We start from the raw sequence: 26,638 nt of genomic DNA, 5'->3' as shown, positions 1-26,638 counted from the left end.
CTACTGAGCAGACAGCCAAGCTGGGGAAGGACCAGAATGTGGCACAGCACCCTTCACCAAATAGGGTAAAACTGGAAGTGTATCAATACTGACATGTTCAGATTTGCATGAGAAAAGTCATAGGCCTGGGTAATAGAGAAAATGATTCAAGAGTAAGCTTGGTGGAGATAGGAAGGCCACTTAGACACTATTACTAGAATCAGGTAAGAAACAAAGGTGTAAACTGAAGTTGGAAGTTGTAGGGAGAGGCTGGGTTCAAGAGCTATTATAGAAATAGAACCAACAGGACTTGGTTCTTGTTGAAGAAAATGGAAGAACCAAGGATGACTCCAGGTGCATCATATGGCTGCATGGCTGATGGCACCCTTCTGAAAAAGGCCACAAATGTTGCTGAGGTGGAGGAAGAAGATAAGGCATTCTTGTTTGTGTGTTTTGAATCTGAGCTATCTGTGTAGATAATTAAGTGGTGATCGTGGCTGGAATGCCTGTGTGGACCCCAGGAAGAAGGCCATTCCTGGAGACATAGACTTAGAAGTCATAAGGTAACGTGTGATGTCATGGCAATAAATCAGATCATTCAAGGAGAATATGTATGATGAGAATCGAGAATGGTTATTGATCTCTCCTTAGTAAATATAACCAGCTTCTCTAAGCCCTTCGCATACTCAAAGATTCTGATTATCCTTTTTTTACCTTCAAGAAAGAAATTGGATGTTTATTGGACAAACCAGAGGTTCTGAGAGTATATGGTCATGGTCTCTATCCTTGTTTTACTATTAGAAGGGGGAACAAGCATATCAGTGTTAAATAAATTCGAGAACAAACAAGTAGTAAGTTAATCAAAAACTATTATATTGTGAAACTAACTCAATACCCCTTAAGTGTTGAAGGATTATAAGAAGGATGACAAATGCATGTGATTAATCAGAAATTTATTTAGAATGGTCTGTAAGACACTGAAAATGCATCCAACTATTGCATCACTTTTTTTTTTTTTTTTGGCTTTAGTTTAAGAATTAGACTTGCAGTATTAGGAATAAAGGAAATGCCATAATTGCATCAATGTAAAATAGAATGGATTTTTTTTCATATTTCATTCAAATTTTAAACTGTTGCATCATGATTAAAGACAATACCTCAAATTCTTATAAATCTTTCCATGTGAGCTGTATTTTCACTACAGGCACTAGTAAATTAAAACTTGGCAGTCTGCCTCGAGTCCTGAGAGATGTTTTTAAAAATTTGGCAAGCCAGTTTTGTGCATGCTCATAAATATGTCTTCATATTTCTTCTATTTTATATGAATAAATATTCCTCTAGGGAAAAATTAACTGCAAATCAAAATGGTTTTGAAATCTTTAGTTTTAATAATTTTATTTATTCATAAGTAATTTAAAAAAAAAACCACTGATATCTGGAATTTACATTATGTAGCAAAGTTATCTGCCCAGGTATTTCTCAATCGAATCGATTTTCTTTTTCTTTTTTTTTTTTTTATGAAGTGTTCTGCCCACTAAATTCAAAAGAGCCGTGAGAATAATCCAAAGTCTGCTTTATTTTCCCCACACATGCCAGTATGTGCATACACCAGAAATTTGGAAGTGATGTGCATGTGTGTATCTGTTGCTGCAAATGAGCTAACACTGCAGCCAAGTGGATTCACATATACAAAAAAGGAAGAAACTCTTAGAAAATGTCTGAGTCTCTAGTACATAATGCTCTGGAGGGTTTGTTATTGTGATTGCTTTTTAACAGTGTCTTGGAATTTTAGAACTGAAAATCAGCAGTAAGATAGCTATTAAATTGCCACCCTCTTGAGGGCAGGAATTGCACCCCATTTATCCTTGCAATGGCAGCGTCACACAGCGCCTGGCATACACTGGACTCTCAATAACTAATGAGCACCAGCTGAATAAATAGGTGAATGCTGTCATTTTCCCAAAATTAAAATCAGGAGCAAAGGGACCTATCGAAAGTCACACGGCTAGTCAGTGGCTGAGCTAGAACATGAGCACATGCCGAGGTGACACCACAGCTGTCACGAATGCATCTAGTTCCTCTCTACTCCGGGCACATAAGAAGATTACATCTCCCTGAATCTGGAAGTAAGGTTTGGCCATGTGACTTGCTTCAGCCAATGAAATATGAGAAGTGATCCCTCTCTTTATACCGCGGTCACTACAGAAGCAAATGTTGAGAGTTGCCAGCAGGTGCACACAGAATTCTGAGCCACCACGCGGAGGACTGCTGCTCTGGAGAGCCACCCAGGCCCACTACACACTTCCCATGAAGAAGAGACAGTCTTGTGCTTTGTTAAAAACTAAGGCCTGGATAGTGCAGCCACATAACCTACCTATGGTGACTCATACACCTGCCAGAGTAGGTAAGCGAGGCTCGGAAGCCAGACTTCCTGGGTTTAAAATCTGTGCCACTTTCTGGGTTCTGAAGACTTTGACTCTGAGCTTCAGTTTCTTTCTTTATGCAGTTTCTTTCTTTTTGCAAAATATCTGTTCCTACCTCATAGAGCTGTTTGAGGACTAAGTCAACACGTAGTTCTCAGAACAGTGACAGCCATTGCGATGTCTCAAGAAAGGTCGGCTGAAATTCTGATTTCTGGCCAGCATTTCTCTCCCTCTTTCTTTCAAGAATAACAAAGACACTCTAGACAACATAACTCTGGGTGGATTAAAGGCCTACATGTAATCAATGAAACTGTATAATTAGAAGAAAATATCAAAAGTTGTCTTTGTGACCTCAGGATAAGAAAGAATTTTTTGAGATATGTAAGCAGAAATGATGAAAAAAATAGTTTTGACTACATCATTGTTTACATGTCTGTATTGCAAAAATACACTATAACAAAGTTAAAAGACTAGCACAAGATGTGAAAAGGTATTTGAAATATGGATAATTAAGACAAAAATCCTAAATCAACAAGGAAGATAACAAACAACACAAGACAAAACTGGACAAAGACTATGAACAGAAAATTCACAGAACAGGAAACTCAAATGAACAATGAACATAAGAAAAGATGTTTAGTCTCACTAAAAATCAGGGAAATAATTGATTTAAATATTTAAAAATTATATGCCTTTTTACAATGATCAGACTGGCAAGGATAAAAAATTGTAACAATACAAGACTTGGAAGGATGTGAAAAAAAATGAGAATATTCATATACTATCGATAAGAATATGAAAGATTGCCTACTTCAAAAAGAAAAAAGTACTTAAGAAAAAAGTAAATAATCATTAATTAGATTCATAAATGACTGATAACTGACAAGGTAGGTGATTAACTAACTTTCCAGAATTTTAATTCCACTTAAAGTTTATCAGAAAAATGCTTAAGCATTTTATCATAAATGCTTAATTTTTTTTACCACAGGGAGGTCTTTTGTATTATAACATACAAAAATGTTCTGTCCTAGACAAAGTTTAAGGCAATTTTCTTTTCTTTTTTTTTTTAAAGTTTTATGTATTTATCCATGAGAGACACAGAGAGAGAGAGAGGCAGAGACACAGACAGGGGGAGAAGCAGGCTCCATGCAGGAAGAACAATGTGGGACTCGATCCCGGGACCCCAAGGGGTCACGTCCTGAGCTGAAGGCAGACGCTCAACCACTGAGCTACCCAGGCGTCCCAAAGCAATTTTCTTTACAGCATTTTACAAAGAACAGCCTGGCAGTAGCTGGTGGTATGATAAACTCCTGTACCCTATCATCCTGTGATTCCATTTCCAGGTGAAACTCTCAACGTGCCTGCACCAGGAGACATGTACAGATGTCACTGAATATTATCTGCACCAAAACATCAGGAGCGATGCAAATGTTCATCAGTAGAGAAATGAGGAAATGTTGTGGTATAATCATGCTCTACAGACAGTGAAAGTGAATTAATTCGATCTATGTGTAGTAACGTGGAGTCCCTCTTGAAAGCAGGATATTAAGTTTTAATAAGCAGGTTGCAAAAGTGTAAAAAAATAGTATGATAACTTACATAAATTTTTATAACATTCTAAGCAGTATTATGAATGCTTATGAGAACACATACCTGTGGTAAAAATATAAAAAAGTATATTTGGGGGATCCCTGGGTGGCTCAATGGTTTAGCATCTGCCTTAGGCCCAGGGCATGATCCTAGAGACCCGGGATCCAGTCCACATCGGGCTCCCTGCATGGAGCCTGCTTCTCGCTCTGCCTGTGTCTCTGCCTCTCTCTCTCTTTCTCTCTCATGAATAAATAAATAAAATGTTAAAAAAATTTTTTTGAAATCACACCAAAATTCATGAGAGGCTTGCCTCTGGATAATGAAGACGTGGGTAAAGGAGAGAGGGAAATGTTACTGGAAAGGGAATTAAAGAGATCTCAATTTCATTTGTAATTTTGTTTTTTAGAAAATCAGCAGCAAGAGCACCTGGGGGCACAGTCAGTTAAGGATCCCACTCTTGGTTTCAGCTCAGGTTGTGATCTCGGGATAATGAGATTGAGCCCCACGTTGAGTGCGGAGCCTGCTTGAGAGTCTGTCTCCTTCTCCCTCTGCCCCTCACGCTTGGGCTCTCTCTCTCTCTCTCTCTCTCTCTAAAATAAATAAGCCTTTAAAATCAGAAGCAAAATATCAATATTTATTAATATGGCAAGTACATGGATATCTGTTACATTATCCTTTGCATATGCTTTTCTTTCTTTTAAAAAAATCAATTAAACCTATGAGTAACATTTAAGAGTAGAGTGTTGACAGATTCAACTACATAAAAATACAAAGCTTATAAAAAACAAAACCTGTCATGCACAGTGACTTAAAATGAAAATGTGTAATCAGTATGAAAGATGAATTTTTAATATCCCTAAGATATGTAAATCAATAATCAATGGGCCAAGGACATGAGCAAAGAACTCAAAGGAGACTCAGTTCAGAAAAAATATTTTTCTTCATTAATAGTCAAAGATATAAAAGCTGAAATTAACATTAACATGACCCCCTTTTAATCCATTTTTAGAAGGATAATAATCAGTTCTGGTTACAGCAAGGGAGTTTAGACACTCTCACACATTTTTAGTTGGGGTGTAAATTATTTCAACACTTCTAAAAAACAATTTAGCAATGCAGGTCAAGAGTCTTAAAAATGTTCATATCCTTTAACACAGTGATTCTGTTTCTAGGAATCTATTCTAAAGAAACAATCTGAAATGTGTACAAAACTTAAGATATGCACACCAAAAAAATATTGTGGGGTTATTTATGTTTAGTGTAAATGTCTCAAGATGGGAGAATAAAAGTATACATATATATTTTTTCCACCCCTATGGAAGAATATTAAGAAAACATGAAAAACCATGTTTATAAAAAGTGTTTAGTGGCATGAAACAGTACTATGTCAAATGCCACATTGCAAGATTCAAAATTATTTATCCAAAGAGGATTATTTGGAAAATTCCATTAAAACTACCAAAAGGAAATATACTGAAATGTTAGCAATGGTTAGCTCTGGTTGGTGGAATTAGCATTTTTGAGATTTTCTGTTAGAAGTATGGCTTCTTTTTATAATCAAAGAATAACAGTTATAACAGTTATTAACAGTTTTAGTTACATTGCCTTATGTCAGTAAATGTAAGTGAGCCGTTTACTTAAAGAAAAATCCATTTTAAGTTCATCAGTTTTCATTATAAAATAAAGATCTTAGAAAAAGGCAGAAAATCCAATAATTTACTCAAGAAATGAGGAGGATGGCTTCCGGGAGCAACTAGAGGATTCATTAATGATTTCGTTCCAGTGCATGTGTGGCCCAGCCCTTCAGAAGGAGGGGTGCTCTGATTACCAGGGAAGCAGGCAGTTGACAAAGTTGATTGGGGATTACTAAAAGACTGAAATTTGAGGGAGGAATCTCCTTTTTTGACACACATGTTCTAGTTCCCAAAGTATGGAGAAATTCCATATGCCGTAGAAAAGAGGTCTCAAAACTGTCCGTTATGGAAACAACAACAACAAAAAAAAATTAAATTTACTGCTGAAATAAAATGTGCCCCATATGGCTAACATTTGGAGATTTGTTTTCAGTCCACACTGCTACAAACATACTTGACAGTTCCCAGGGTAATTGGCTGTAGTGTCAAAGCATAAATAAGACTGAAACACCAATTCTGGGTATAACAAAAGGAGACTTTCTGATGCTCCCCAAGACTTAGATTTAACGTGTCGAGTCACAGTGTTAATACGGTGCTCCAGTCAACGAATGCCTAAGTAAGGTGCGGATTTATTGTATATAGGCTGCAACGATTCACATTCTCAAAATAAGTTTAAGTCTGCGTGTGTGACAAGTGGGGTGGGTCAGCCTCCTGGGGAGCAGGGCGAGTCACGGTGTTGGAGAGAGATTGGTTTTGTCGGGCCCTCCCTTTCGGAGCAAGCTAGGTGAGAATGGGGTAAATGGGAACTGGTTTTGTGTTTGTGATTTCCAAAGCCTAGCTTGGCGTGGGGACTTTTAGGCTGTAAGCTGAGAACCAGGAAAATCTGATTGGCACCATCTCAGAGGCAAAGGTGAGGTCAAGAGACAACGAGAATATAATCCATAATAGGAAGCTGAAGGCAAGGGGGTTGAGAAGGCAGATTGAGGGCGGGATGTAGATACAGACGCCAATGTCTGGGACGTCCCTGGCTCAGAGAGCTAGTTGGAAGAGGAGTGGACATTAAAATAGAGTCTGAACTTTTAAATGAAAGAGGGACAGGGTTTCATGTAAGAAGGATGATGCACGTAGTAAGATGGAGGAAATAACAACAAAAAATCATAGTGAAGGCCTGGTGGATAGAACTGTAAATTCATTCATTAAGTTAAAATACTTTTTTGCGAATGCCTACTTTATGCCAAGCTCTGTGCAGAGACCAAAAATAACTCATCATGCTCTTCCCCCGAGGAGACAAGCAATTTGCAAGTAAAGAAATGCACGATGCCACACTGAAAGATACTGTAAAAAAAAAAAAAATGCCTGAAGGAAGTGATGAAGAACAGCAGTGTTTGTTGCGCGGTAAGGGAAGTTTCTCTGACCTGGTGTCAGATGAGTTTTCCTGGCAAAGAGAATAATTTGCTCAAAGACCTTGAGACCATATAACAAAAACAAAAATGATAATTAAAAGAAAAAAAAGAAGAGAAAGACAAAACCTTGGTGCATTAGAGCATTCTCCTCCAAATTTAAATCACACATCCCATCAGAAAAAAAAATTTTGAGTAAGCACCCTCTGTGTTTATATATTTATTTGCCTATAAATAATATATATGTATTATGACACTCATTTTTATTCTAAAAATATTCAAAATAGGAATCTTAAAGGATGAGATGAAAAGTAAACAAAAGTGAGAGTTCTAATATTTTCTTCTTCCTACAACACTGTGGGTGGCCATGCCCACCCCAGGAATGAACTCTCCCCTCCCACTGTTCCATGAAGTAAAAGAATCAGGGTTGAGCCCAGGGAACCAAAGGGAGAGTTGGTCTGGGGTGATTTACGTCTGCCTTGTAAGCCATGGCAAGGGCCTTAGATTTTATTGCGGTCTATGGAGGAGTCGTTGAAGAGTTTTGAGCGGCAGACATCGTTACCCAGCCTATTTTCAGTCTGCTCTGTGGGGCCTAGATCAGAAAGGGGCAAAAGTGGAATCAGAGAGACTGTGAAGACTATTGCTCACCCAGATGAGAGAAGAAGGTAATTAGAGGTGGGATGGTCCTGCTAGGGATAAAAATGAATGACACAGTCAATATAAATTTTGGAGGTGAAAGGGTAATGCAAGCTAATGGGAGAGTGTAAGGGGGAGGGGGACTTTTGAATATCTTAAATTTAAAAATGTCTGTGAGATGTCCCAGAATAATCATCTAGTATGCAAATCTGTGGTTTAGGCCACAGAAGAGGGCACTCTGGGCACTGAGGTGGGGAAAACCACGGGAAGATTAAGCCAATCTGAGAAGACAGTCTAGAGAGCCAAGGACCCAGTACAGGATTGAGTCCAGAGAGCAGCCAAAAGACAAAAGAGAAGTCACACATCTCAAGAGAGTCTAAGAAAGAGAGAGAAGAGAAGCGAATGGGATTTGGCGGCCAGGTCAAGGCAGCAGGGTATAGAAAAGTGTCCATCCAACTGGGCAGCTTGGAAAAGGCCGTTCTAGGAGGATTTTAAAGGCAAGGCTCAAAACGGAGTAGGTGAAGACATGAGGAGAGAGTGAGGACGGAGACAAGCATCTGTGGAGAGCTATTTGAGAGGTTGGTGCCGAATGGGTTCATAGTGGAGTAAGTATGGAGATGGTTGGGAATGGAAGCCCCCCGCGCATGTTTGCAAGTGTTGGGGTGACACCACAGAAAGGGCGAGGATGGTGACCAGATGAGAAAAAGCGATTGCACACAGACCCAGATCCAGAAGTGGATGTGATGGGGGAAAGATGAATGAGTTCTGTTTCGTGGCTTTTCATCTTTTTCAGTGAAATAAGAGGTGAGGCCGTCAGCTGAGAGTGTGATGGGGGAGGAGGGATGGAAGGGAGGAGGCTAGAGCAAAGGAGGTCTCAAATGAAATCCTCAGACAAAGGAACGGTGAACCTGCTGGAGACACAGCAGGAGTGTCGGGCAATGAGACGTGTCCATGTGGGATCCGAGATAAGACACATGAAGTAATACAGAAACAGGGTCCCCTTCGGTGGTGCTCAGCTGTGTAGGTGCTACAGTGGGGTCTGCCTAAGCTTGGGCTTTTGTCCCCTAGTTGAGGGGCAGTTCGATGCTGAGAGGCGTCAAGGTAGGGCAGGTCTGGAGAGCCACGGCGCAGACCAGGGGGGTACATAGGGACCCCAATTTGAGAAACAGAAAGACCATCTTCAGAGCGCAGGGAGGAAACCACGGGTTATTTTTCTCAATGAAGGAGGGTTTGGATTCGTGTTGGGCTTCTCTTCACAAGACATCTTTGCCTCTCTTCTCCGCCCCACACCCGCTCTGTGACTCCCCGTAGAGCCCAGGGTACAGCTCAGTGGTCGTGCTGTTGGGTGGAGCTGCTGCAGACCCCCAGGGCACCCCCTGGGACCCCCCCCGGGACCCCTCTCCGGGGGCCAGTGGGCAAGGTGAGGTTGGGGGCGCCCTGCTGCCCAGGCCAGGCTTGCAAAATTAGGATGGTGAGCTTCGGCACAAGACGCACTCCTGCCCCAGCTGCTGGCCTGTGCGCCCACCAGAGCCACGGTGTCGTTCACCGGGGACTAAGGTGACTCACATGAGAGGACACAGGCTCGGAGGTGGAGGGAGCCCTTGAGAAGAGACACATGCCCTGGACACCTGTGCGGGCCTGACTTACCTGCCTGGGGCCCGCAGAGTGGGGAAGGTCAGCTGCACTCTCAGCCTTGCCCCCCTAAATACGGTCTCGACCTTCGCTCAGCTTCTTTCTTTGTCCCCCCTTAACAGCTCTACACTGGAACAATCCATAGGGACCCTCATCTAAACAGTTCCATACACGCAACTCGTACTAAGTGATTGCACATGACTCTATAAACACATTGAACCTGAGTGAGTGTTTGATTCACCCTCTAAAAACTAGAAAATCGTTATCCTTACGCACGGCTAATTAATGCACACTGCTCGTGTCTCCCCGACCACCACCCACACATATTATACTTATGTTGTACGTCAGCTCTTCTCGAAACATGAAAATTGGCAGAAGAGCGATTTTCTCGGTTTAGCTTAAAACCTGGTTTATCACCTGTCTTGTGTTTCCTTGGCTTTTCACAAGCCACGCTGTCCTATAACGAGGCATGTCGATTTTACTACTGTAGTGAACATTCCTGCGCAGTCAGCCAGATGGTCTGCATCAGTCAAGGAAATTAAAAAAAAAAAAAAAATTTAGAAAATAGTTTAGCAAAATAACTCTATTCCTGGGGGAACAGAGGTACATAGTTGCTCTGAAATGTCTATTCCAGTCCAATAGTGCAGGAGTGGTTTGGGGCCTTTTCTTAAAGAATCAGTGCATGAGTCAGATAGTAGACTTTCTGCCCTCAGTGCTGTCAGGGATACTGCGTGAAGGGCAATCCTGGGCGTTAAACTATTAGAATAACCAGCTCTTTCCAAGCAAAGTGGAGGTGCGGCAGTTAGGAGCTCAGGATCTGGGTGTGAATGCTGACCGCGGCGCTTGCGGACTCTTGGGGTAGGTCCTCTGTGCTTCATCTCCCTTACCTGTGAAGGGCACGGAATACCAGTGCCCACCTCACCAGCATGTTAGGAGATTTAGAAGACTCCCTGGGCACGCAGCAAGAGCTCAGCCAATGCGAACGGGTTTCATTTTATTGTACTTCCCCTTAAAATGAATGACGAAGGTTCCATCTTCTGAGAATGAGATCAGATTTCACAAGAGCCCCAAAGGCTTATGCAGGTCCAGGTGGACGATACAGGGGGACGGCCCCAACGGCATCGAGACGTACAAGCTGGGTTTCATTAAAGTCATGCAACCGTTTTGTCCGGGGCTCACGAGCGTACTCTACACAACGGTTCGGGAAGAGACTGGAGACTTCCAGAGGGTGTCACTGACGTGCGAGCAGTCATCCAAGTTTAACTAGCACTCGTTTCAAAATACAGATTCTGGTTTTTCTCATCTAAAAAAAAAATCATAGCAATTTAGATATCTCGATGCTAAGCGTGTCAGGAAAGAGAAGAGTCAGAGGCACTATTTGCCTTTTGTTTTATGATCCTGTACGTCGCATGTAGATTAGCAGACTTTTGGTTCTCGGAACACATTGCCACAAGACCCTCTTTCCTTTTAGGATTATGGAGTAACCCTTTTTTTTTTTTTTTAATTCAGTATCCAAATATTTCCTAAAGTCTAATTATTTTCAATGCATTGTTGCATCATTCTACATCTTGACTACAACTTGGGGTTCCTATTGGAGGCCATTCTGAGGGTAAAGGCCTTTAGAAAAAAAAAAAAAACAGCTTTGGTAAATACAGTCCACAGAATCATTTGATGCCCCATTCCAGGGTCTGATAATTCCTTCTGGAGTCTCCCGTGGAGCCAACCTAAACTGCTCAGGCTGTGCGTAAGCCCCTTTCTTCATGATCTTGTACCAGAGCTGGTGGGAAGCGTGAGAACACTCCCGCCCCCCGACTCTGTGGGGTAGTTCCCAGACCTTAGCACATGTGACAGTCCCAGGAGACCTTGTTTAAATGCAAATTCTCGGGACCTCTGTGGATTCTGCAAGTGGTAATCTTGGGGATGGGCTGGTTCTCTGCCACATGGTGCAGGTGATTGTGAGGCAGGAGGTCCCACGGACTACCCTTTGGGAACTACCTGAAAAGAGGCAAAGGCACCTGGAATGCAGGTGATTCGGCTTGAGTCACATCTCTGCCACCACCATGTTCTGGGAATCTGGGCAGGTTGGTTCACCTCCCTGAAGCCTAACTTCTTCACCTCTAACTAGGAACAAACCCACCTGCCTGGCAGGGTTGCTAGGAAGGCGGTCGGAGATGACACGTTCAGTCAAGCACCCAGGAGAGTACCTGGCCCAGAGTGAGCGCCCCATAAACAGCATCAGTGAAACCGTTGCTTCATAAACTTTGAGGCTCCGGTTAAATCACCTGTTCAGTATTCTCTTTCTCGCATTTGTAACCATTTAGATAGACATATATGGCTCTGCTCTGAATTTTTTCCACCTTCACCTACTTCATAGGAACTGAACACTGTGGCCCGCGTCTGATCAGGGCCCAGGTACCTCATTATAGGCCTAGATGTGTGTCTAATTATTCCCCACATGGGCACACCTCGTTGCACCCTTTAATTTCAGCATCTCATTAGAGTGTTCCATTTGCCCACCTTGTTATTTCCCATCCCCTTTCCCATCCCCTCATCCATGTCCTTTTTTTTTTTTTGCTCCTTCTTTCACTGCTCACGTCTTCTTGTGCCCATTTCTTTATTCATAGTATTAAATCCTTCCTTTTATGGTTGTCATGATTCCTTCCTTTCTGCACAGCTCATTACATCCCTCCATCTGTGAGCCTCATTATGCCATCCCATTTTTATCTCATTACATCCTCATTGTGCACATATTATTAGCTCTCCCATTCACGCATAGCACTGCATTCTTTCTCTCTGCTTCTTATCACGGCCTGCCCTTTCCACCCTTCCCATTTAATGCTTCCATTTATAAATCACATTACATCCCCCCTAAATGCTTTTATCATTACACCCATCCATTTATGCATCTCATTACACTATTGCCCATGCACATCTCCATGTGCATTTCTATTTGTACATCTCATTACGGCCCCATCAAACATGCACATGGCATTACTCCCCTTTCAAGTGTTCACGTTGCATTACATCCTTCTATGTTTGCATCTCATTACATCCAATATCCCTAGATTTGACAACAAACTAACAAAGACAAATAAGGATGTTACTTGCTTTTAGAAAACAAAATACGTTTCTCAGGCGCCTAACATCAGTGTTTCTTAAATGACTCATTTATTTTGGAAAGATTTACATATTTATCTAGCTAAGAGACAAAGAACCCTGTATCCATCCATATGCATAAAAAAGAGCTCCTTATCTCATTGCGTTCAAATCGTCATCATTATCACTGCTTTGTATTATTTCTCTATAGTTTACAGTGTGGTACAATTATCCATGAATTTATTTGCAGCAGCAAATTCTGAAGGGGACAGCTTAGAGATCACAGACATTTTACAGATTGAAAAGTGCATTGAAAGCATCGAGAAATTAAGGTATTTCCCAAGAACTGTTAGTGAGTGGCAGTGACAGGGCTCAGACTCACATCGGGTTCCAAAACCTACGTTCTCTGTGCCATACCACTCTCCAGGAAGAAAAAAAATCCCTTATTTTGAAGTATCACTTGTGTCATTTAACCCATTCCGTAGCACTTCTCTATGACATAAGTTGGTGTTAACATGCTTTGGATTTTTGCTTTGTTTTGTTTTCTAAAACAAAACAACGTAACATCAACTCTTTGAAATCAAACACTCTGCATTTCATGTTTATCTCTGTCTCTGAGTTCGAAGAACTAGATTTATTTTTGAAGGTTTTTTTATTTAATTCAATTTGCCAACACTGTATAATGCCCAGTGCTCATCCCATCAAGTGCCCTCCTCAGTGCCTCAGTCACCCAGTAACCCCATCCCCCGCCCCCTCCCCTTCAGCAACCCTCCTTTTGTTTGCCAGAGTCATGAGTCTCTCATGGTTTGTCTCCCTCTCTAATTTTTCCCCACCCAGTTTCCACCCTTGTGGTCCCTTTTGCTATTTCTTATATTCCCCATATGAGTGAGACCTTATGATAATTGTCTTTCTCCGATTGACTTACTTCACTCAGCATAATACCCTCCAGTTCCATCCACGTTGATGTAAATAGTGGGTATTCGTCGTTTCTGGTGGCTGAGTGATATTCCATTGTGTACATAGACCACATCTTCTTTATCCATCATCTGCGATGGACACCGAGGCTCCTTCCACAGTTTGGCTATTGTGGCCATTGCTGCTAGAAACATCGGGGTGCAGGTGTCCCGGCGTTTCACTGCATCTGTATCTTTGGGGTAAATCCCCAGCAGTGCAATTCCTGGGTTGTAGGGCAGGTCTATTTTTAACTGTTTGAGGACCCTCCACACAGTTTTCCAGAGTAGCTGCACCAGTTCACGTTCCCACCAACAGTGCAAGAGGGTCCCCCTTTCTCCACATCCTCTCCAACATCTGTTGTTTTTTATCTTGTTAATTTTCCCCATTCTCACTGGGGTGAGGTGGGATTGTGGTTTTGATTTGCGTTTCCCTGATGGCAAGTGATGCAGAGCATTTCCTCATGTGCCTGTTGACCATTTATTCGTAGGTCTTCTTTGGAGAAATGTCTGTTCATGTCTTCTGCCCATTTTATGATTGGATTTGTTTGCTTTTTAGGTGTTGAGTTTGATACATTCTTTATAGACCTTGGATACTAGCCCTTTATCTGATAAGGCATTTCCAAATATCTTCTCCCATTCTTGTCTTTTAGTCTTGTTGACTGTTTCCTTTGCTGCACAGAAGCTTTTTATCTTCATTAAGTCCCAATTGTTCATTTTTGCTTTTGTTTCCCTTGCCCTCATGGATATCTTGCAAGAAGTTGCTGTGGCCAAGTTCAAAAAGGGTGTTGCCTGTGTTCTCCTCTAGGATTTTGATGAATTCTTGTCTCACATTTAGATCTTCCATCCATTTTGAGTTTATCTTTGTGTCTGGTGTAAGAGAGTGGTCCAGTTTCCTTCTTCTGCATGAGGCTGTCCGATTTTCCAAGCACCATTTATTGAAGAGACTGTCCTTTTTCCAACGGATAGTCTTTCCTGCTTTGTTGAAGATTAGTTGACCATTGGGTCCATTTCTGGGTTCTCTATTCTGTTCCATTGATCTGTGTGTCTGTTTCTGTGCCAATACCACACTGTCCTGATGACCACAGCTTTGTAATAGAGCTTAAAGCCCTGCATTGTGATGCCACTAGATTTGGTTTTCTTTATCAACATTCCTCTAGCTACTAGGGATCTTTTCTGGTTCCATACAAATCTTAGAATTATTTGTTCCAAACTCTGTGAAGAAAGTCCATGGTATTTTGATGGGGATTGCATTGAATGTGTTGATTGCCCTGGGGAGCATAGACATTTTAACAATATTTATTCTTACAATCTATGAGCATGGAATGTTTTCGCATCTCTTTGTGTCTTCCTCAATTTCTTTCATCAGTGTTCTGTAGTTTTCAGAATATAGATCCTTTACCTCTTTGGTTAGGTTTATTCCTAGGTATCTTATGGGTTTTGATGCGATTATGATGCAAGTATGATGCAATTTTGATGGAAGTATGATCCCATACTTGGGATCAATTCCTTGATTTCTCTTTCTTCAGTCTCATTGTCGGTGACTAGAAATGCAACTGATTTCTGTGCACTAATTTCATTTCCTGCCACATTGCTGAATTGCTGTATGAGATCTAGCAATTCTTTGGTGGAGTCTTTTGGTTTTTCCACATCAAATATCATGTCATCTGTGAAGAGTGAGAGTTTGACTTCTTCTTTGCCAGCTTGGATGGCTTTTATTTCTTTTCATTGTCGATAGCTGAGACTAGGACTTCTAGTACTATGTGAACAACAGTGGTGAGAGTGGACATCCCTGTCGTGTTCCTGATGTGAGGGGAAGAGCTTTAAGTTCACCCCCCCACACACACACACACACACTGAGAATGATATTCTTTTTGGGCTTTCCCTAGATGGCTTTTATGATATTGTGGTATGTTCCCTCTATCCCTACATTATGGAGAATTTTAATCAAGAAAGGATGCCGTACTTTGTCAAATGCTTTTTCTCCATCAGTTGAGGGATCATATGGTTCTTTTCCTTTCTTTGATTAATGTGATCTATCACATTGATTGATATGTGGACATTGAACCATCCTTGTATCCCAGGAATGAATCCCACTTGTTGTGGTGAATAATCCTTTTGATGTACTGTTGGACCCTATTGGCTAGTGTCTTGGCAAGAATTTTTGCATCCATATTCATCAGGGATATTGATCTGTAATTCTGCTCTTCACTGGGATCTTTGTCTGGTTTGGGGATCAAGGTAATGCTGGCCTCATAGAATGAGTTTGGAGGTTTTCTTTCCAATTCTATCCTTGAAACAGCTTCAGTAGAATAGGTATTAATTCTTCTTTAAATGTTTGGTAGAATTCCTCTGGGAGCCATCCGGCCCTGGACTCTTGTTTCTTGGGAGGTTTTTGATGACTGCTTCCATTTCCTTGCTGATTATTGGTCTGTTCAGGTTTTCTATTTTTTCCTTTATCAGTTTGGTAGTTTATAAGTTTCCAGGAATGCATCCATCTTTTCCAGATTGCCAAATTTGTTCGCATATGGTTGCTCATAACACATTCTTAAAATCATTTGTATTTCCTTGGTGTTGGATGTGACCTCTCCTCTTTCATCCATCATTTTATTAATTTGAGTCTTTTTTCTTTTTAATAAGGCTGGCTAGGGGTTTATCTATCCTCTTAATTCTTTCAAAGAACCAGCTCCTCATTTCATTGATCTGTTCTACTGTTCTTCTGGTCTCTATTTTATTGAGTTCTTTATTATTTGTCTTCTCCTGCTAGATTTAGGCTTTATTTGCTGTTCTTTCTCCAGCTCCTTTAGATGTGTTAGCTTGTGCATTTAAGATCGAAGAGCTAGATTAAAAGAAGCTTTCATGTGGAGCTCCCCAACAAGAATAAATGCACGTAGTATAAAATGCAAAAATCAGGAGAAAGAGGTTGTCTTTTACTGATCTTAACCACCAAGGCCAGCCTCCCACAGGCAAAATAAGGAGACTTCCCTACAAGGGATTCAAGGGGTACCAAGGAAGCCTTCCCCAAATGTATAACCTTTCTTCCTCACAGATCCTAACACTAGCCAGTTTCTGCTTCCTTATGTTCTCTGTCTTACTTTTATTTTTTATTGAATTCTGAAATAGCTCATAAATTCAGAAAGTGGAGAAAGATAATACCCGTTCCCACCACAAGATAAAAAAAGATGTTTACATTTCTTCCATATTTACTTTAAATATTCTCCTTTACAAAAAGAAACTGCTGTAAATACTCTCTTGAGGTTGGTGTGTATTATTTCCATGGATATTTTTGTACTATCATTTTAAACTTTTACATATGTGTTATCATATTGCACATATCTTTTGCAATATCCTTTCTATGCTTACCATTATGTTTTAAAAATATATCTATCTGTTCACACATGTGGAGCTAGCTCATTCATTTTAGTATCTGTAAAGTTCTCCATTGTGTAAATAGAGCAGAGTTTACTTAATCCATTTCTCTATGAGAGATAATTCAATATTACATCTGCCTTGATCTCTTAGTACTTCATCAGCACTTAGTGCTGTGCTCTACTCTTTGAAAAACTAAGTGGAGACATTTGAAATTTCTACATCATGGGAAGCAATGTCTTCTCCATGCATCCATGGCACAGTCAGTTTTATCACCTTTGTAACCATTCCAAGTAGTAAGCATATCAGCAAAATGGTAGTTCTTAAATAAAACTAGACCCTGGCTAAATGCTGATATGCACTAGTGTATTAAAGTAATTGCACCTAGAAAGGGTGGTCTGATTCCCAGAACTTGGAATGCTTCTTATGATAGCAAAAGGCAATAAAGATGAAGAAAAATGCAATGTTTGACACAGAAATGTGGCTGATTTTTCCCCCTGGTTTAAGAAGTAATGGTTTAAATAGTCACTAGAGACTACTGCCAGCCCCTGACTGCAATCAGACCAATATGACTGTGGTCACTAAAAGCATGGCCTAATTCAGATATAAAAAAGACTATTAGATAGTAATTTTCCAGAAATTTCAGAGCCTAAAAAGGCTTTCCATCATGATGCAGAAAAGGAATTCATACTGTGCTGGTGGGAATATAAATTAGATCATTCTGGAAAAGTAATTTAACAAAACTTAATGAAGTTAAGGATATGCATAATGTTAAATTTTTAATGTGTCATGCAAACAAGATTTCTGGAGCAGAGCAGATGACTTACAGCAAATAACCTCACCAACTCCCCTTTGCCTCAGTTATTAACCGTAGACCACACAGTGAGAGCCTGATGTCATCCTATACATGCCAGGTCTGTGTTGTAGGTAAAGGAACCCTGAGACTATGGATCTGGATATTTATACAGGGGAGGGCCAGCACCCTCCCTCATCTGAAAGAAGAGAAGAAAAAAATTTGGTCTTGTGGGTTATAAATAAATCTCTCCAAGGAGAGGATAAGACTAGTGTCTCCAGCTTGACAGCTTAGAGATGTCTTCAAATCCTGGGTCTCATTCCTACCTTGATGTAAACACATACTTCTGGGAAGATAAATCTCTCTAGATGGTCTCTTACTTTCTAATTAGTCATAAATTAACTTTTCAAGCTTGTTCTTTTAGCCCAAATCCCAAGTTTCAAGAAAATTTGCTCAGAAAGCCTTTGTAGAAACAACAACAACAAAAATTCCTCTACAGTCTTAAACATACCCTATGATCCAGCAATAATTCCACTTCTGAATTTATCCCAGAAAAATTCTAACTCATGTCACAAGGGGACACGTCTGAGGATATTAATTGTTGCACGGTTCCTGTACATGCAAAGATGGAGGCACGGGGAATGGCTAAGTAAAATGTGGGGTTGGCAGATGTGCACTATGAAATCGCTCCATAGCGATGGGGGCAACAAACAAGTCCACATACGATGCCATGTGTAGAGCTTGAGAGAAACAAGCAAGACACAGAATATGGTCCACGCATCACATCATTTACGAAAATGAAAAATAACTAAACATTAGTACATATTTTTCATGAATCCAGACCTGTTCAAAGAAATGTATTGAACCCAGAATGAGAACTTACATAAAGGGGAGATGGAAGGAGCATCTGGGAATGAAGGTGGTATCGGGGATAACTGGGGAAAAATAAGAGAAGGACCTCGCCCCCAACAAAATAACCTACATGGCTGAGGCGTGTGTTTACCTCACTAATTGATTTCTAAAGGAGAAAAAGAAAGCCCCTTTGCTAAGCTAGTTCCCTATCAGCACCCTCTGGGTGTGGCCTAGTACCACGGGGGAGTCCCCTGCTCCTCCGTCCTCGGGCATACATTCCAGGACCCCCAGTGGATGCCTGAAACCAGGCATAGTACGGAACCACATATATACAATGCTCCTTCCTAACATGCATACCTATGACAAGGGCTCAATTATAAATTTGGCACAGAAAGAGATTAAGGACAGTAACTAATAGTGAAATACAATAATATAATAATGTACTGTTATAAAACTTATGTGAACATAGTTTCTCAGAATACCTTGCCGTACTGTACTCACTCTTCGTGTGAGGATGTGAGATGATCAAGTGCCGAGTGATGAGATGAAGTGAGGGGCAGGACGCAGGCAGTGTGACGTAGTCGTATTAGGCTACTAATGACCTGCTGGTGACACATCGAGAGGAGGCTCGTCTGCTTTCAGACTGGAGTTGACAGTGGGGATCTGAAACTGGAGGGTGGAACCACAGAGAGGGGGAACTACTGGACATAGTGGCGCTAGATGCTTGATATATAGTTGTTAAATGCAGGTGGCAACCATCAGGAAGAAAAAAAAACGACAACACTGAAATTCTTTGCTTTCCAGTATGAGAGGAGATCCCATGTGAGTGCTCGCCGTCATGCCAACATTTCCATTTTACTGCTGCCACCACTGTAAAATGTCAATTTTTCTTGACATTTTGAGCATTGGTAATCTTTTGCCCTTTCTTCCACTCTGATTAAAAATACTTTGCTGGCTTTAATGGGCTCCATTTTAGAAGAAAGTTGGTTCATAAAGAAAGTCATTATGGGTTTATCAAACATTCATAAAGCTTCACCCAATTTTCCTCCTTTCGTTTCCACTCAACCCACATGCTTACATTAGCTTTTGCATAAACTGCTTTATTCAAACTCTTGTAATGTTTACTGCCAACATTTTATAATCACATTTTCTTTTCACGATCCTTAGGCAAGTGTAAAAACTTGGCTTTTTGAATCAAATCAAATATTCTATCATATTTGTTGGTTCTTACATGAAACAGTTCTTCAGAACCTCTCTGTGAAATGAGTCAAACATGCTGTGTTCCAGCTACATGGAGCCAGACCCATGGTTAGAATCGCCACAACTTGCCAAGAAGCGATTCAGTTCTTCCCCACATGTGGGTACTCAAAGGATAGGAAGAAAGTCAAGTTTATTTCATGGTCTGTAGTGAAACTAAGAAGCTGGCCACACTGACCTCATATACTCGTGTGTCCCTAGTGTTCCCTTATTAATCTGGGATAGAAAAAGGAGAGACAATGGAACAGAGCACACGTGTGGCGTTTACATTGAGCACTGGATCACCCTGGGAGTTCTCCTGGGTCAGTACCCTCACTGCCTCTGCTCAGGGTCTGCCTCCCACCTGTTGCCCACCCCTTCCCCACACATCCCTGCCTTCTGCCAACTTTCAAACGAGCCCCAACAATTTCAATTTTCACGCCTCTTCTTTCCTTCCAAGTTTCACAATTTGGAGTAATCATGTCTCTGATCTTCAAGAATGGAATTTTTGTTCTTGCAACCAGATTGTATATTTTGACATTTGAAACCAAACTATTGTGGAGAAGTATGAACATATGCACATGAGAGTTGAAAAAAATTCCTCAAATACCAATCGATGGAGTCAAATCAGTCATCCTCATCTGTTTCCAAGGATGTAGGATTAATTGCCAGTCGTTGCACATCAGAATAACCTAGGGATTTGCTTAGAAATGCAGATTCCTGGGCACAAACACAGACTGATCCGGTTAGGCTTCCAGGGGCGGAACCTGTATTTGATGTTTGTAACACATTTCCCTGGGATTGTGCCTCCTGAGAACTGGTGATTTGGAAAAGCTGAGAACAAACAGTGACAATGCTACACTGATGGATTTAGACAATCATTCTTCAATTACTAACATTTTATTCTAGAAACTTGTTTTATAAAATTAAATTAAATGAATTCCTCCAATATACATAGAGATGTAGGTATGTTTTTTAAAAACAAAAATGTTCTAAAAGATCTTAGTGGGAATAATTGAATAGATGTGAAAATTAACAACCTAAATGCTACGGTGCCCGTGTGGCTCAGTCAGTTAAGTGTCCAATTCTTGGTTTCAGCTCAGGTCTTGATCTCAGGGTTGTGAGTTCAAGCCCTGCATTGAGCTCTACACTGGGCATGGAGCCTACTTAAAACAAAGAACAGAAATCTAAATGCTACTATCAATATAAATTACAAATCTATGTGCCTCAATTAGCAAAAATTTAAAAAGATTCATTGAACATCTCTTATGGGCAACGCACTATACTTAGTCTTTTCAGAAGCTAAAATGTAATATAGAAATTAGTCTTCTTGCCAAGGGGCCTTAATCCGGTTGAGAGCCAAGAGTCACACCAGAAGAAATTTAATAATGACCACAACTAAACACAAATAAAGATGTATTCCAGTTTTCCTCTGTGAGGAATACTATGGACCCAGGGCATTACTGTGTCAACATTCTTGGCATACGGGATGGCGTCTCCTTCCTCCATTTATCCTTGATTCCTGACACTGGATGCCATAAATACTAATTGCTATAAGTTAAATTTTATAGTAACATTTTTCAGAAGTTGAAGTAAATTTAAAAATTAAATTACAGCATAAATATTTTTTAGAGTCTCTCTTGGTGATTTATTCATTCAGCATACAGTATGTTTCTTACAAGACCCTATGGTTGCACAATGTAGGACAATATAAATAATAGAAAGATAAATGGTATAAGGATGCCTCATTAATTTTGTTCCTTCAGTAAGTTTATTGCACACCCTGGACTCCATACAGTTAGAATTCAGGCACTAGAAATAACCATAAATAATATGTGAAAATGTTGGAGATCGTTAAAAAAGAAAAAAAAAACTCTTGTTTACATTTCTTAAAACATACTTGAGGTATGTGCCTAGAGTTGATCCCATTAACCATAGGCACACACAACACATGAGGCAATGCCATGTTTTGTATCTGTGCAAAAATAGCTTTAAACAGAATTTAAATGTACCAGAACCCAAAGTTCTTCCAGATGTAGGCTTTCACTGATTTCTGGAAAATTGCTTCCCCGTACCCTCTCACAGTACATCGACCACTTTATAAGATCCAGAGGCTACTTTGCACTTTTACGGAATCCATAGCATTGACTCATGCTGTCACTGTCATCAAAATAATGTTATAAGTATGCTCTCATCTTTCCATGCTATCTGGCTTATTTTTCCCCTAAGAGACTTTGCAAGAGACTTTTTATATACTTCTGCAAATTCCTACTCCCATTGATGATGAAAAAAAAAAAAAACGGAGAAACATTCATTTGATCAACTGTTTAAAAACATCATTTTTCCTCCAGGGGCTTCTATCCCTTTTGAATTTGATGGTGTTTATCAGGAAAACTTTTTAAGTATATTCTTACTGTGATTATATCTCTTTCTCTTTATATCCTTCTGATTTTATTGAGGCCCGATCTGGAGTGTTCTCAGAAGAATTAAACCCCTCTAAGTAGATTCATCATTTTCACTGAGAATTGGCCAACAGGGTATCCGTCACCTTCCCTTCTTCGTGGCACAATGTCAGTATTGATTCTTAGTGCTGCGTAACAAATTACCAAAGCCAGCAGCTCAAAACAATATCTGTTTGTTATCGCAGTTTTCTTGGGTCAGGACTCTGCTTGTGACTTAGCTGGCTCTTCTGCTCAAGGTCTCCCAAGCCTGCAAAATCAAGATACAGGCTGGGCTGTGGTCTCATTTGGAGGTTTGAGTGGGAAGGGTCTGCTTCCAAATGTGCTTAGGCTGTTAGCAGATACCATTTATTTGGGGTGGGAGGACTAAAGGCCTGGAACTCATACTGGCTACTGGTTGAGAGCTGCCTTTAGGTCCTAGAGGGCACCCCCAGTTACCTGCCAGGTAGCCCCCTCCATAGGCACTTCACAACATGGCCTGCTTCTTCCAGGCCAACAGGAGAGTCTCCCTATGCATTTGCTAATAAGATAGGTCGATGTGGTGTATATACGTGAGTACTGTGTAAGTGGTATGTGTGTGTACATAATAACGTAATCATGGAATTGATATTATCTTTGCCATTTTCTTAGAAGCAAGTCACAAATCTCTTCCACACTTAAGGGAAAAGGATTACATGAAGGGATGAATACCAGGAGATGGGAATTATTGGGAGGAGGGTCACCAGAGGGTCTGTCCACCACAATCCCATTGAACTACTCAGGGAGGGACTCCACTTAGATATGCATGATTTTTATTATTATTCTGGACTCTAATTGTTTTTAAAAGAAGCTTGTAATTCTTTAAACAAATCAATTTTAGTTCTCTTGTATTAAAAAATAAAATCATGGGATCCCTGGGTGGCGCAGCGGTTTAGCGCCTGCCTTTGGCCCAGGGTACGATCCTGGAGGCCCAGGATCGAATCCCACGTCGGGTTCCCGGTGCATGGAGCCTGCTTCTCCCTCTGCCTCTCTCTCTCTCTCTCTCTCTCTCTGTGTGTGTGACTATCATAAATAAATAAAAATTAAAAAAAGAGTATGTTTAGTTTTAAAAAATATAAAATAAAATAAAATCATATAAGCAATTCCTGGGCAAGGCCTGGGAAGCTATAGGACCCAGAAGCGTAAAGAAGTTGGGGAGAGAAATGATCATCTCAAGCACAGTCAGGAAACCAAAATTCCAAAAATTTAGGTATCACTAGTTCACGGTTTTTGTTTGCTTGTTTTGTGACTGATTTTACTTTGAATTTCCAACAATATTTGGAGCCACGTGTGTTTCATCTGTCTATATTCAAAGTTGGCTGTTATTGCTGATTCCAACAGTTCATAGAATTACTGTCTATCTTCTTCAGTCAGTTCCCTTTGCACATCACCTAAATCCTCTGAAGAAGTAAGCCTGCTTTTGACTTCAGAACTTGAATACTGGGATGCAGCTTGCCATCTGTCCTAAACTTTTCAAGTAACTTTTTTGCCAAGACAAGTGTGGATTATAAGCAACAACCTGGGACTTTTCTTGTCTCAGAACAGGAAAGATAAAGGAACCCTTAAGTATTATTTTAAGTACTTTGTTTGTTAGCAGTGTTTGTGGTGAATGAAAAGTTGGTCCTTAGTTGTGTGAGCGACAGAGAAGTGATCTGCATCCCAATGGCCAAGCGTAGACTTCAGAGACTTCGCAGTTTTGAAATTGATATTTATGAACATCTGCTTTTTCCCCATAAATTTTAATATAGATTTCATCCTTTGAAACCTTCAAAACTCCCAGGTGCTTCTTCGGTCTTTACCTTGGGAAAATGCTTTTAAAAAAATGATATTAAACGTTAGCAACTCAAAACGCTGTATTCAGCATGTTGAGCCTCCAAGATGTCCAATCCCAGAACACAAGCCATCACAGTCTTAATAAAGAGTGCTGAAAAGGATGTATTTCTGGTCCCAGTTTATACCTTTTATTATTCCACATATATTTATTTAATGCTTGCTTATGTGATAGGCATTTTTAGTGCTGGGATCATAGCAGCCAATATAACAGAGAAAATCCCTGCCTTCATTGTGTTTATGTTCCGGTGAGTGTAAATGTTCTCTTAAAAGAATTCCCTTTAAGTGTTCATAATACTTTCACATAGCTCATTGGAAAACTTTGCACCGGGCTTGTAAACTGGTGCTATTAATCCATTCCTGATGTTGGACTAGATCCTGGGGATACAACTGTGAACAAAATAGATGCTTATTCTCTCAAGGAGCTTAGAGTTTGGCATATTTCTCACCTCTGTCAAGAAATGTAGACCTGAGAAACGGGAACTTTAGGGTAGGGACTCAGGAGCCACTTGCCCATTCTCTATTTTAGATCCGTCGAAAGCAGCACAGTGCCTCCATCCCTTGGCTCTTGAGCTTACTAGGAGCTGTCACCCTGGGGAGAAGGTCAGTGTGTGGACCAGAGGAAAGGGAATAGAATCACAACTGAGCAGAGGACCAACCCATCCGTCAGCTGGCGCATGTAAGGCTAGCTAGCGAAGACATCAAATCCCTCTTAGGAAAGCAAGCTTTTAAGAATGTGGTTCTGACCACCCTGCAGCAGAGCCTTGTACAGCCATTTACATAACAGGAGAGCCTCGGAGGTCAGTAGAGCGATTTAACTTGCTCAGGCTAATCGTATTCCGTCCATTTACAGTGTGATGGAACCGCTCTCCCCTGCGTCTTCAACGGGGACACACTGGCACAACGCCACAGGGTACCCAAGACAGGGGTGGCGTCCTCGCCTCGGTGGGTCGGTCCAACTCAGCTCTTGGGAGGGAGAAATTAATTAATTTACTGATAAGTCATTTAAGACATTATTTTCCATTAGAACCGACACAGCCATATCGTGGAACGTAACGCAAGGTTTGCATATACTTTTAAGATAAAATGTAGACCTAAAACAGTGCCAGAGCCCAGGGCCGAGGGATTAGCCCTCTCCCATATTTCCCATCAGCCCCCTGCAAAACCAACATGACAAAAATAATTTGTTCTATGTGCGGTCGATTCCCAGTTTTATGCAAAGTGTACGTAAAAGACAAACGCCCCTGCAGCGTTGCTTTCAGCCCCACTGTCCCTTGGCTGCCCAACCTTTTCAGAGATTCTGGAGCTGCCATTACGTGCAAGGGAATGCACCTGCCACTGCAGGCCGCACCCTGGCGGCTGGGCCCAGCCTGGGCCGCGTGCTCAGGGCCCCCCACCCGGAGGAGCGCCGCGTTGGAGGGGTTTGAGAAGGCCGCCCGGGATGCCCACGGGAGCCTTTCTCGGTGCTCCCTCCGTGTCCGCAGCGCTGAGTGGGAGCAGCGGCCATCCTGCTCCAGAGCCCTTCCTTCCAGCCTCCCAATGCTGTGCGGCAGGCACACCCGCTTATGAGTTCTTTGTGCTTTGTGTTCCTGGAACAGGATCTGGACCAGGTACAGCTCCATCTGGAAGAAGTGAGATTCTTTGACGTATTTGGCTTCAGTGAAGCAGCAGGAGCGTGGCAGTGCTTCATGTGCAACAACCCTGACAAAGCGACCGGTGAGAGACCCCCCTCCCACCTGCTGCTCAGAAGCCTTGTGCCCCTGGGATTCACAGGGACCCGTGGCCCCGCCGTTCGAGTCGGCCACCTTCTTACATCCCAGGTTGCGATAGTGCATGGAGGAAGGCCTGATGGCCGAGGAAGGTCTCTGACCAAAGCGGGATGGAGAGAAAGGGAAGATGTGGAAAGGGAGAGAAACATAGACCAGAAACGAGCAAGAGAAACACCACCTTACCTGCCCGTAGTGATTAGGAAAGCAGGCCTGGCTGTTTTGCCCTGAAAGCAGTCATTAGAGCCCAGATGACCCTGAGACTTAGAGAAAAACAGGCATCCATCCTATCCTAAGTCCCAAAGGAAGGAGTCCACGCTGAAGCAGTGGGTGCACGCTCCAGCTGGCATCTCTGGTCCTCCCTTACCTTCTGCTCATGACAGAGCTGCATAAAAAGGGAAACATTTAAGGAGTGAGGAATTATTTGAGGAATCCCTGCAGAGCTGTTACTCACCCTCTCCCTCCCTTTCTGGTGCCCAAAGAATTTGGCCTACTGACCTTGCCTAGAAATAATTACTAGTGAACATGAGGCAAGCCCTCGGCTAAATGTGTCGGTATATCTCATTGACCTTCACGATGACCTTATCAGGTTGGTACTAATATCATCTCCATTTTACTGATGGGGAAACAGAGGCATGGAGCAATTTGATTGACTGAAGTCTCACGGGTCACATATTAACAGCAACAGGATTTGAACCCAGTCTGACCGCAGGGCCTGTGCTCTTAACCATCCTTCCACCGCCCTGCCTCCTGGTTGCACTTGCTCCAATCTGACCAGTGGAATTAGGCTGATAGTAAGCCTGTCTTCAGGAAGTTGTGCCGCCCTTGGAAATGGGATATCTCATCACTCATTTGCCTTCTGAGCGGACACAGAGTTCTCAACACTGACACTGCTCGGGAGCTGCAGTATCAACCGGGAGAGCAGTGTTAAAACACTGTTGAGCACAAAGCCACTCTGTAGGTGAGTTAACTAGA

General features: G+C 41.5%; 1 protein-coding gene across 10 annotated transcripts in view; it reads left to right on the top strand.

Moving 5' to 3' along the window:
• Nucleotides 1–26,638, top strand: part of VEPH1 (ventricular zone expressed PH domain containing 1) — a 225,886-nt gene that overhangs the window by 174,362 nt on the left and 24,886 nt on the right. For all 10 annotated transcript variants that reach the window (XM_072727244.1, XM_072727239.1, XM_072727241.1 and 7 more), the window contains one exon: nt 25,496–25,613. In XM_072727244.1, the coding sequence (XP_072583345.1) occupies nt 25,496–25,613 (118 nt within the window). Of the gene's footprint in view, nt 1–25,495; nt 25,614–26,638 lie in introns of those variants that run through there.

This window comes from Vulpes vulpes, chromosome 11 (genome assembly GCF_048418805.1).
Source record: "Vulpes vulpes isolate BD-2025 chromosome 11, VulVul3, whole genome shotgun sequence".
In the NCBI taxonomy this organism is placed as follows: domain Eukaryota; kingdom Metazoa; phylum Chordata; class Mammalia; order Carnivora; family Canidae; genus Vulpes; species Vulpes vulpes.
This window is presented reverse-complemented; position numbering and strand designations above follow the sequence as displayed.